Raw genomic sequence first — 12,567 nt, forward strand, 5'->3', positions numbered from 1 at the left:
GCACTTTGTAGGCGGCATTCAGGATAGTGATGGCTCGGTAGTTCTCACAATCCAGCTTATCACCTTTCTTGTAGATGGGGCAGATAACCCCGTCTTTCCACTCCTCCGGTAGTCGTTCCGTATTCCAAATCTTGACAATCAGTTGATGCAGACAGCCGGCCAACTTGTCCGGGCCCATTTTAATAGGTTCCACTCCAATGCCATCCTTTCCCGCTGCTTTGTTGTTCTTCAGCCGCTGGATGGCTTCTTTGACTTCCCTTATCGATGGGGGTGGCACATCTTCGTCGCTTGCTGCACCAATGTGGTCACTTCCTCCGCTATCATGGTCTTCCGCCTGCATGCCATTCAGGTGTTAATCGTAGTGCTGCTTCCACCTTTCGATCACCGCACGGTCGTCCGTCAAGATACCTCCATCTTTATCTCTGCACATTTCGGCCCGCGGCACGAAGCCTTTGCGAGATCCGTTGAGTCTCTGGTAGAACTTCCGTGTCGTGAAAGCGGTACAGCTGTTCGAGTTCTTCGCACTCCTTCTCCTCTTGGTGGCGCTTCTTTTCCTTAAAGAGTCGGGTTTGCTGCCTCCGCTTCTGTTTGTATCGCTCCATATTCTGACGGGTGGCTCTACGCAGCATTTGTACCCGCGCTGCGTTCTTCTCAGACAATATCTGCCGGCATTCCTCGTCAAACCATTCGTTACGCCGATTCGGTGCCACACTGCCTAGGACGTTCTCCGCTACGCTGTTAATGGCTGTTTTCACGGCATTCCAACAGTCCTCAAGAGGGGCTTCATCCAGCTCACCCTCTTCCGGCAGCGCGGTTTCGAGAGATAACGCGTAGTTTTCGGCGACCTCCGGTTGCTTCAGTCGCGCTAGATTATACCGTGGCGGGCGCCGGTATCGTATGTTGTTCACAACAGATAGTTTTTGACGTATCCTTACCATCACTAGGTAGCGATCCGAATCAATGTTAGCGCCCGGATAGGTTCTGACGTCGATAATGTCTGAAAAGTGCCGACCATCTATCAGAACGTGGTCGATTTGTGATTCTGTCTGGTTGGGTGATCTCCAGGTGTACCGATGGTAGAGGTTATGCTGGAAGAAGGTACTACGTATGGCCATGTTCTTGGAGGCGGCGAAGTCGACAAGTCTTAGGCCCTTTTCGTTCGTTTGCGGGTGGGCGCTGAACCGTCCAATCACCGGTTTGAATTCCTCCTCCTGACCAACCTGAGCATTACAGTCCCCGATGATAATTTTGACATCATGTCTTGGGCAGCGGTCGTATTCACGCTCCAGCTGCGCGTAGAATTCGTCTTTGTCATCATCGATACTTCCGAGGTGAGGGCTGTTCACGTTAATTATGCTTATATTGAAGAATCGACCCTTGATTCTTAATCTGCACATTCGGGGGTTGATCGGCCACCACCCGATCACCCGCTTCTGCATCTCGCCCATCACTATAAAAGCTGTGCCCAGCTCGTGTGTATTGCCGCAGCTCTGGTAGATGGTATGACCATCTCTATACGTACGTACCATCGTTCCTTTCCAGCATACCTCCTGCAGCGTTACGATGTCGAACTTGCGGCTCTTCACTTCTTTAGAAAGCACGTGAGTACTTCCGAGGAAATTTAGAGACCGACAGTTCCATGTTCCTAATTTCCAATCGTTAGTCCGTTTTCGTCGCCTGGGTCTTTGCCGATTGTTCCGATTAGTTATTATTATTACTTACGGAGTCCATTGCTTTGGTTTTTTAGTGGTTCAGGCTTGCAAAGCCCGCAACCAACCCCACAGTATCGCCGGAGGGCCAACGTAGCTCGAAGGAGCCCTCCTCCCCTGTCAGCATACGACCTTGGTTTCCACCGGGGTTGGTTACCCGATCTCCACCGAGGTTGCTCGTATCCCGGCTGGTACCACGAGGAGGTAGGGGTAGGAGTTGCTAGGTAAGAGGCTGTGAACCACTGTGGGGTCTATTTTATGCCCAGTGCACAAGGCACCGATGGTACGCATTACCAAGCCGTTTACCAGCCAACCGCCTACCCATGGGAGGGGAAAAGCAGAACCATTATCGTCATTTATTCGCTGTTCGACTTTCGAGCTGATTACTGTAGTTTTCTATTTGGATCTAACCCACCAGTGTCTAACCCACCAGTGTCACACCCGTATTCTGTATTTCGAACGAAAGTGGATGGTATTCTTCATTCCGCTAACAAAAGCAAAACAACTCGTTCGAAGCAAGTCGAACGAAATAAAGACTTAGAGGCGAACCAGCCGCGGCTGAAAACCTCTCTAATATAGAATAAAAAAATAAAGACTCGTTCGAAATACAGAATAAGGGTGTCAATCTGACTTGGATATCGTTAGACCAGTGTCGCAACTCAAGGTCAAACAAGAAGCTCAGGTTTTTTGCTTCCTACGCAACAAACAGGTAGATCTGCAGTCATGGACTGGCTAATGTCTATCAATTTTCATGCCTTAACAAGGTTTTTGCGTAACGTTGTTCTACATTAGCTACGCGGTTGTGTCTGGATCACAACCTTTCTATTTTTTTTAGATTTGTTCGAGGTATTACGTCTACTATTTGATATTGATGTGCCTTATTTAAAATTCGTCGTTTCGATAGTTTTCTGTAGTGGTATTCAACATTTCGCAAGCAGTTATAATTTCAGTATGCTAAGATTTGATTGTAAGAAATGGTTTTCTCAACGAAAAGAGCCGTTCGGAATGTTCTCAAACCCATCGAAAAGACATCTGATACGTTTTCTAGCTCTGTATATGCTGCTACATATTGGAATATACACAATAATTACGGTATTTCAGCCTATGTGTGATAAAATAATATTTCAATAGTTAATATTACTTTCTCCGAATATTTGTTTAGAATAATAGTAATTACACAATTACGCAATATTTCACTACCGTAAAAACTATTGTGTCGCCACTGTTCTATATCTATACGTGTACGCGCATGTTGCCATTCTGCTGTCTCTAGATTCTTAGAAGCTTTGTTTCGAGGCTTGCGGACAATATCCTAGCATGCCCAGCAGCTGCAGTTCGGAAAACGAAACGTAACATTTTCAACACGATGATCCACTGCCGGAAGTCTGTTCCGAATATGTACTAGGTACTACAAAAAGCATCTCACTTTTTAGAGACTGTCTGATTATTGTTTGCATTTCCAGTGCTTAATACATTTTTGCACTGCTTGTTGCTGCGATTCGTTTACTCTATAAGCATAGTACTAGATGTCCTTGACAGGATAGGTTTTATTTCATGAGATGAATGTTTTTTTTTGCACATAATTCGTCTATATGCCATCGATATATCTATATAGCAAGAAAACAACAGAGGATTATTCTTAATAGAAAATCGTGAAAACTATATACGCATTTTCAATACTCAAGAAATCACTCTCGTCCATTTTCTCCATTCATCATAAGCGCTCGTACTCGTCGCCACGTCGTCGCTCCACTTAGCCATCTAACTGCTTACTGTCACGCTTTTTACGCTATGCTAAATATTAAATAACCACTGAATTCTGCTGCTGCCCGCTTGCTGGTCCACCGGGGGCCTGCGTCCCGCCGGTCGTTCCCGGACCCATATCATGCTGCTGCGAGGGATCAAGCTCGCGGTATTTCCGGAACGTTTTCCATTCGCCCGTATTGTAATCGAGCGTGATGAGCGATTCGACCAGCATTAGCGCCTGTGTATCATCCGCCTGGAGGACCTTTTCCTGCAGGATAGTGAGTGCAACGAGAAATAGTCGAACATCGGGTTAGTAAGCTAGAGATTAGCAAAGATTTGTACAATAATAAATGTACAATATGCACCGTGACTTGGACTTACAACTTCTCAAGAAAAATAGAATCAAAATCTTGATTAAACTTGAAGGTTAAACAACTAATAAGCAATTTTTTTTACTGCAGAATGCAAGTAAAAAGTTTGCCATCATATGGCTGGAAGTTTTTCCGAATTACCTTGCTCTCGTTCAACTTGATGGTTACGACATTCTCCGGATTCGGGCGCGGATTGTCCCGGTAGCCTGCCATAAAACCGAGAATCAATGCCTTCTCCAGCCGGGTCACTCGGTTGGCTCGTTTGAACATATCGTGCGCTTCCATAACATGCTTGTTCTGCAGAAACAAATAACAAAAGGGGAAAATTATGAGCTCGCGTTGACGGAGGACACGAATTGCCGGTTTCTTACCGATAACGAAAGTCCTTTCCGGGCACCCTGCTGCGCCGTCTGTTGCTGACCGACGGCCACGGTGTTCTGCTGTTGAATCGTAACCGTACCGCCTTGTTGCGGTTGTTGACCAATTTGTGTCCGCTGGATTTGGATTTGCTGCGGTTGCTGTTGTTGGTTGATAGTGCGATCTTGGATGAAATGAGAGGTTTTATTGTGTGGCCATTTATAGTTTTACAAGAATACTTACCATGCTGCGGCTGTTGCACCAACTGTATGGTGGTACCACCTGCCCGAGGCGCTCCCGCGGCTTGAAACTGTATCGTATGCTGCGGTTGTTGTTGAATTTGTTGCTGTTGCTGCTGCTGCTGTTGTTGTTGCTGTTGTTGTGGAATTTGGGTAATGATGGTCCTTGTTTGCGGTTGCTGTTGCTGTGATTGGCCTTGTATCGTTTGCACTAGCTGCGGCTGCTGCCCGGGTCGCTGGATTAGCGTTAGACCCTGCGGGAGAACCGTAGTCTGAAGGTTGTTGTTGGTTGCACCACCGACGGGTCGTATGATTGTCATTGTCTGAGGGGATGATTTTATTTGTTGCTGCTGGTGCTGGATAAGATGCTGCTGCTGTTGCTGTTGCGCTTGTTGCTGACCGATGTTGGTTATCAATGCCGGGATTGTGGTCGTTTGTTGGGGTTGTTGTTGTTGGGACTGCTGTATCACGACCGGTGTTAGGGCTGGGATATTCTGATGCAGTGAACTTGTCGGGACGAGAGCGGGGATCTGGCTGAGCTGTGTTTTTGTGTCTGGTTCGGCCTTAACTAACCCAGGTGGGCCTCCGCTGGTGAGGATCGTTGCCCCTCCAAGACCGGACACGTTCTGAAGCGGAATTTGCTGGTAAACAGTGTTGCCGGATGGGTCCACGGTCCGGAGCAGCACTCCCTTCTGGTTTAACACGTTCGGGATGTTGGCAGAGTTCGTAAGGAAGATGGTTTTACCTTTCACATTTGGAGACATCACAACTTGGGCGTATTTCGGCTGCTGAGTGCTTCCAGTTATTATAGAAGTAGTTTGTATCGCTTGCTGCTGCTGCTGTTGTTGTTGTTGTTGGAATTGCTGTTGTTGCAAAATTTGCGCGACCGAAGTAGTGATCATGTTGTTGTTGTTGGTTTGCGGATTTTGCGCAGTAATAGTAATGGTACGCTTCTGCGGCGTCGTAGGTTGCTGTTGGATTTGAACTTGCTGTTGGTGTTGTTGCTGCTGTTGTTGTTGTTGCTGCTGAATAGTTTGTATATTGAGGATGGTAGGCTGTGCACCCGATCCTGGATGCTGGGTCGAGATGAGTGGGGGAATGTTTTGTAACAGCTGATTGTTGTTTAAGGAGACTGTTGGGGCTGTTTTGATTTGAACAATTCGAGTGGGTGTGCTGGGTTGCTGCATTTGTTGTTGCAGCTGCTGCTGTTGTTGATGCTGCTGAGTTTGAAGCTGTTTCTGAGCTTGCAGCAATTGCTGCTGATGCTGAGCACGTGAGATAGTGGTCGTAAGCGTAGGATTGACAGTTGCATTAGCGTTTGTTACTATTCTTTGGATGTTGATTTGCTTGCCTGGCGGAGAAGTGTTCAGAACATACGACTGAAGAGCCGGCTTCTGTTGGACGATGGTCGCTCCGGCAGTTGCTGCCGTCGTGTTAGGCTGAACCTGCTTGGTAGTAAATAGAATATTTCCACCTTGATTGATAATAGTAGTTGACTTTGGGATTGACGCCTGAATCGTAGCAGGTTGTATGGTCTTGGAGGAAATTATCTCGATTTTGGGGGACTTTGTTCCTAACGAATTACCGGTCATGTTCTGTTGTTGAATCATTTGTACTGTGCTTGAAACAGTTGGAAGTTGCAGCTGCTGTTGCTGTGACTGCGTTTTGATATGCGTTGTCGCAGGCAAAGTCACCGTCCGAACCAAGGATGGAGGATTGGAGATAGAAATCGGGGCAGGAGGCATACTTGTTTCTGTTTTGATGGTAATCTTTTGCACTTGGGGAGTCGTGTACGCTAACGGTGGTACCGGAGGCACTATTGTTTGCAGCATTGGAGTAGATGATACAATAGGAATGGACTGAACAGAACTGCTTATAATTTGCTCTTGTTTGATTTCCTGCTTTATCTCCTGCTTCATGTCAATCTGCTGAGGTGGTTGTTGCTGAGGCTGAAGAGATTGTTGTGGAACCGCACTACTCACTGCACTGTCTTTAACTGTAGCAGTCGGCATCGGTGTTGCAGGTTGACTGTAAACTGTACTAGCTGTAAGTCCTGCTGCATAATCTGGAGTTGTGGTCGTAGCAGTAGGCGTTGTAGGAGTTGTGATAACTGGTTTGATATCCTGGACAGCTTGCGCGCTCGCTTGTTCGGCAGCCTTTTTCTGCTGTTCCTCACGTTCTTGTTCTCTTTTCCGCTTTTTAGCCGCAGCATAACCAAGAGGTTGTTCACCAATTTCAAGTAGCTTGACACCCCCTTCTTTCCGACCAGCTGGAGTTCGACTAAGACTTGGTCTGTTTTGTCCTTGAGACGAGGGAGGCGAACGAAAACCACCAGTTGGAACTCGCGAAGGAATTCCCTTCAACGGCGTTGTGTCAGTCATTTTACGCGGAATTCCTCGCGATCTCAAAGGCACTGTCGGTGCGGAAATCTTTTTCAGACAGCTTTGTGCATCGGATGACTTTTGAAGCAACTCTGCACGCAAATTCGCACTTTTCGGTTTCCGCTTCAGTGTGAAATGCTTAACCGGGGTCGACTGCTGACCTACAACTGAGACAAGCGCTGATTTGTTGAGATATTGGCATTCGAGGGGCAACAATCCTAGGTCGGCATTTTTGACCACTAATCGACGCAGTTCGTTCACCATATCGGTAAAGATTGGTCGCGTCTCTTCGTAATCGGAGATTTCTGTATTTAACGATCCGGTAGTCGGAAGAGTTTTGATGGTTTCTGCCACCATGGAGACCCATAGTTCTGAATCAAGGCCCGCAACCTCAATCACTTCTTCGAGCTCTGTTTTCCACTACAATAGAATACAATAAAACATTCAATAAACGATTGTGCTTTTGTAATGATTACAATTAAACTTAAATCGAAGCTAACATTCCGTTCGGAACGCATAGTTCATTGGGCAATAAGTGTTTAAATATTGCTTAAAATATTCAACTCTACAACTAGAAGACATTAAATACATAAATCATAATGCAAAATCAAATTTTGTAGATGTCCGTAGGAAGCAAACTTGCGCAAAAACAATCGGCAAAATGCCACAACAAAACATTCGGTGCTTTGGCCACTCGCCCCGTCCCATTCTGTGCCGTACATCTGAGCTTCGGTTGGCTTTCATCCGTCCAGCATCATCTGTCACAGTCGCGCACACTACACAAGCACCGCTTACCACTACATCGACCGAGCGGACAAAATCCCTCTGCACACCAGTGCGGTTTTCTGGTCAGAGTAGCCCTACTTTTTGCTTACCTCGTCGACTATCCTCCGCGGAATATGAAAGAAACTTAGCAGCAGCTTCAGCTTCACCTGCGTCTGCAGGTCCGGAAAACACTCCTTGATGTTCCGCAGGACTTCCTTATTCAATTGTGATATGATAGATCCGCTAATCCACGAGTCGTTCGACGTTCCAAGCTTATTGTGTAGCCACAGAGAAATGTCGCTATCACGCACGTTCGCCATCTTGAATAAAAACTGTGACGACGACGGGCAACGGAGAAAAGAATACTGCGTACGAATGTATTGTAGCTCCGAGCACCAGAGATGCCAGAAATTGTGCAATATTTTTATGCAACTATTCGGATGCCGATATGCTGCGATTAACAAAATTTTCGTTCAAGCAAAAATCTGCACAGCACAAAGCAAATTTTAGAACTTTTGCTCAAATATAAGAATATGTAAATTAAAATGTACAGCAAATTTAAGAAAATCTGCAAAATATTTGCATACTGTCACATACTGTTGTTGCATGTAGACCAATTAAAATAGTCTGACATTTTAGCAACATCCAACCGATCTGGCGTGCCTGGCCAAAACAAACCGTCTGCTTTCCAGAGGCGCCGTGATGCAGGAAAGTGGGAGCTAAACGCAAATTGAATGACATTTTACCGGAACGCAAATTGCGTGACAGCCTTACAGCAATCAGGGTTGTGCTTGAAATTGCGTAAGCTGGAACACATAGACCGTCAGCATCCGTCAATTCGCTATGTGCGCGAAGCGGTGCTGCCACCTTCCCAAGTTTGTTCTATTTGTGAAGTCTGTGCACAGGTTTGCTAAAGAGTGAAAAGGATAAACAAAACTTTGCACCAAATCTTCACAAACTTTCCTTATGGCAGTTCCATGAGAGTACAAGAGATCGATTTGTGCTTACATAGCGAATGACAACGTAACGAAACGGAATTGAGATTGAGATTTCTATGACGTTTTTCAAACTGGGGGAAAACAAACCACCAACACAACCGCAAATTAGCAAGCTCTATATCAATGATGGTCGTAGTCGCATGCCAGGTCGTATATTCAATGTGCACATTTCGCTATGACAGCACCGCACGGTCTCTTTTACACACACAGGATGCCTCGCATGAGATGATAGTGTGGAAGAAAATTTGTTCAACATATTTTTGTGTTTTGGCAGGCTTCATTTACACACCAACTTTTCAAAAAGGTCAATCTGTAAAATGTAAACAAACCGAGTAAGAGTTTCTTTCCCTATGCTAGTGCAGTTGAAAATAACCCTCACTCGGTTAGTTTTCATTTTGCAGATTAGCCCTTTTAAAAATTTGGTGTTGGATTTGCTATTTTTGCCCACCCAAGTATTCGCTAAGCACTGAATTAAGCTTAAAAGTTGCTTTTTTATTGCATTCTCAATGCTGAATTAAAATTTACTTGAAACACTATGAAAAGCTCATTAGGTGCTCTAAAGGTCCAGACACAATGCATACGAATTTTACTATTGTGCTTCCCGAGAAAATATTTCGTTTTTCAACTTTATATAGTTGTGCGCAGAGGTAAATCATGTATTATTGACAGTGTAAGCATGTGTAAGTTTTCTATGTTTATGCTCTTATTCTTTGCTTAGATAACATTTGTTTTGTTCTATTACGTACAGACTTACAAACAACACAGTTACAATGTCTTACGTTAACCGACAATGATAAAATTTAAATGCTGATTGCGTTTGTAAAAAACTGGTCTATGTTTGAACGGACAAACACGAAGCAAGCTACCCTAGCATTCAGCTGATGAGCGAGAGAGAAATATTGTTGCTTTTCTCATCACCCTTGCGTTGACAGTTTCTTACGAGATTTCGTGTGAGTGTAAATGAGATACTTTGACTGCGAGCAACCAGAACAGAGCTGCGCGCAACTGTTAGGCGCACAACTTAACCTACGAAAGAAAAATTTTAGATAATAATCGCAATACGTTGCGGCAATTTGACAGAAAACCCATGGAAAAACTGTCAACTTACCGCAACATAGTAAAATCCGTATGCATTGTGACTGGGCCTTAAGCGAGGCTTTCACTTGCAAAACCGGTGACCGGTCAATCCGGCAAAAAGGCCGGTTTTCCGACATGTGAAGCCTAATTTGTACTTTTTACCTGATTTGTTAAATTTTCTGATAAATTTATTAGCAATTCTGAGCAGTGGATCATTGAAGATAGTCAGTTTAGCAGTGACAGTACCCAAGCAGCACCATTTGTTGCATGAAGGGTTACGCAACTATAATTGAAACATTCAAATATGGTAAAAGTTCGCATCAGTTACCTTTATCGAACTGTTATGCGATTGAAAAAGCGCAAGAGGTGGAGCCTATATGCAACCAATTGTTACACAGATGTTTTATGGAACATCAATGCGCGTTATCTATCCATTCGCGACTACAATACTAAAAGAGATTTTAAGCCTGTTCGCACTCCCACGAAATCCTATGCCGCGTTGTCAAAACTTGCGTGAAAACAAAAACAAAAATACTTTCTTCTCTTTTTTCCTCGCACAAAAACCAAACAATTATGAGCAACTTCATCACGAATTATGTTTAGCGGGAACCGGGATTTCCTCTCTGGGCTCCAAGACGAAAATTATTTACATTAATATTCTTAATGCGACTTTAGTTTTTTGGGCCTATTATGAGCTAATCTCCATGCCATTCAAAATTTATCGTGCAAAATATAATTTTGCGTTGTATTATTTGATGCGCCTCGTGAAAGTTATTAATTTATTTATTTTCAAGTTTAAAGAATTAACCCAGCCAGATTAAGAATTCGTTTACGATGGAAAAATGCGGTGTAAAATCGAACTAGATACTGTAATCAAATAATATTTTAGTAAATGCCATGGATTCCTGATGAATGTTCGTGTAATTATTGTTAAAATAAAAACATTCCTTCGTTGAAAAATATTTTCTCATAAAAATATGGCGGAATATGATGTTACATTGGTTGTATTTGTTTGGTTACATTTTATTTAACAATATGCCGTAATCAACATGATGCAACATCATGTGACATTATTGTTTAGCAATGGCATTATAACAACACGATGTTGCGATGAAGTTTCATGTTACTAGATATAGACTAATATATTTGTGACAGCCAGTATAAGTATTGGATAACCTGAATCCAACATATTAATAACATGAAGTTGCTTATTTGTTGCGTGTTTCAATACTGTAACCGGTGAAGTTTTTTGCAATTTAAACAAGACTTAATAGCCACATGGAAGATGTTGCAAGTGCTGCTTGGGTACCTTGCTTCTGGCTGTAATATACATTAAATTGTCCACTAGCGTCAGAAGCAAGTAGTTGTCACTCTAAAATTAGCTATCTTCAATAATCCATTCATTGTTCGTTGTGGATGCGACTGTGATGTCCTGCCGTTCGCTATCTCCACAACTGACTGCTCATCCCATTTACAACTTTCAATCGACTTCCACTTTCTCTCTGTACTGGTTACTCCAGGCAAATCCTCTAATATGCTGCCCCAACCCCCCTCCCCCCCCCTTTTTTTTTAAGGCAGGACCGACCGGCCGGTTTTTCTAATTTTCAGACTTGGCAACCCTATAAACCGGCATCAAAAGAGACTTTGAACACTGCTCACACGTGTAGGAAATCTTCTTGCGAACTTACGTGTGATAAAAGAAAAAATGCTTCCCTCTCTTTTTATCTTACGCAAAATCCTGCATCGCTGATAGAATAAACATCAACACATATCTACAAGGCATATGCATATGGATAATATGCAAGAAAATATATCTATAATTCGCTATGTAAGCACAAATCGATCTCTTGTACTCTCATGGAACTGCCATATGGAAAGTTTGTGAAGATTTGGTGCAAAGTTTTGTCTATCCTTTTCACTCTTTAACAAACCTGTGCACCGACTTCACAAATAGAACAGACTTGGGAAGGTGGCAGCACCGTTTCGCGCACATAGCGAATAGTTGTTCAATACATGTATGCCATCACATAAAAACAAAATAAAAAGTATTGCACCTGGCAGCATTTTTACGAGTCGTACGCAAATTGGTTTTTGAAAAATAATTATCCTGTACTTACATAATACATTGAAGATAAGCTTGTCAGCAAGGAGGGGTGCAGTGGGGAGGCAATGACGAAAAACTGATGGTTCAAATTGCTAAATTGCAAACATGTGTGGTAAACGCAGGAAATAACCACGCTAATAATTTTCGCGTGGGACTCTAAATAGATGGAAACTCCGCAATCCAGCTTTCCACGAGCGATAATGGCGGATATTGAGCATAAGTGGGCACAATCTTTTGACATTCATTGGAGGAGCGTCGAGTTCGCCCTGACGGAGTTACTATGGAAACATCCATGATTGTTTGTTGTTCGAGTGTAACAATGTAAACATTGTTTAATTTTGCAGATCAGCTGAAGTGGAACATAACTGAACAGATTCAAACTTTAATAGTGGTTTGCGGCCGTAATTTGCTGAAGGCACTGGCTCAGAATATTTTTTTCATAATCGTGGGAATCAAACATTCGAAACATTACACATTAAGTACATGACCGATTGAATTCTACTGCGGGAAATGTTGGCCGATCCGTTGCTCACGCAGTACAGCGTCATTATCGTGGACGAAGCACACGAGAGAAGTGTTCTCACCGATACTGTGGTAGGGTTGCTGAAGAAAATCATTCGTAGAAGGAGTGCCCTGAAGGTCATCATTTCATCCGCTACGGTTGATGCGGAACTCTTCCAGGAATTTTTCAACTTGAAGAAAAAGAAAGACGAGAAGGACACCTCGGTCATACTTTCCGTGGAAGGTCGCATGTATCCCTACCTACCTACCTACCCGTTTTGTTTACAGTTGCGACATTCACCCTTTTATAAAAGCACAA

At 43.7% G+C, this 12,567-nt stretch overlaps 1 protein-coding gene across 2 annotated transcripts; it reads right to left on the reverse strand.

Moving 5' to 3' along the window:
- Positions 1-2,754: 2,754 nt before the first annotated feature.
- LOC128735770 (negative elongation factor A) lies at positions 2,755-7,888 on the reverse strand. Of its 2 annotated transcripts, XR_008412012.1 has the most exons (6): positions 7,679-7,888; positions 4,427-7,223; positions 4,198-4,367; positions 3,968-4,123; positions 3,390-3,723; positions 2,755-3,316 (listed from the first exon to the last, which is right to left on the reverse strand). XR_008412012.1 is itself a non-coding variant. In XM_053830289.1 (5 exons), the coding sequence occupies exons 1-5, from the start codon at positions 7,886-7,888 to the stop codon at positions 3,511-3,513; spliced, it is 3,546 nt and encodes a 1,181-aa protein (XP_053686264.1). In that variant the 3' UTR covers positions 2,755-3,510. The 2 variants fall into 2 exon arrangements, 1 of the variants encoding a protein (XP_053686264.1); XM_053830289.1 differs by having other exon boundaries at positions 2,755-3,723.
- Positions 7,889-12,567: the final 4,679 nt, after the last annotated feature.

The sequence above is a fragment of the Sabethes cyaneus genome, chromosome 1 (assembly GCF_943734655.1).
Source record: "Sabethes cyaneus chromosome 1, idSabCyanKW18_F2, whole genome shotgun sequence".
NCBI lineage: Eukaryota > Metazoa > Arthropoda > Insecta > Diptera > Culicidae > Sabethes > Sabethes cyaneus.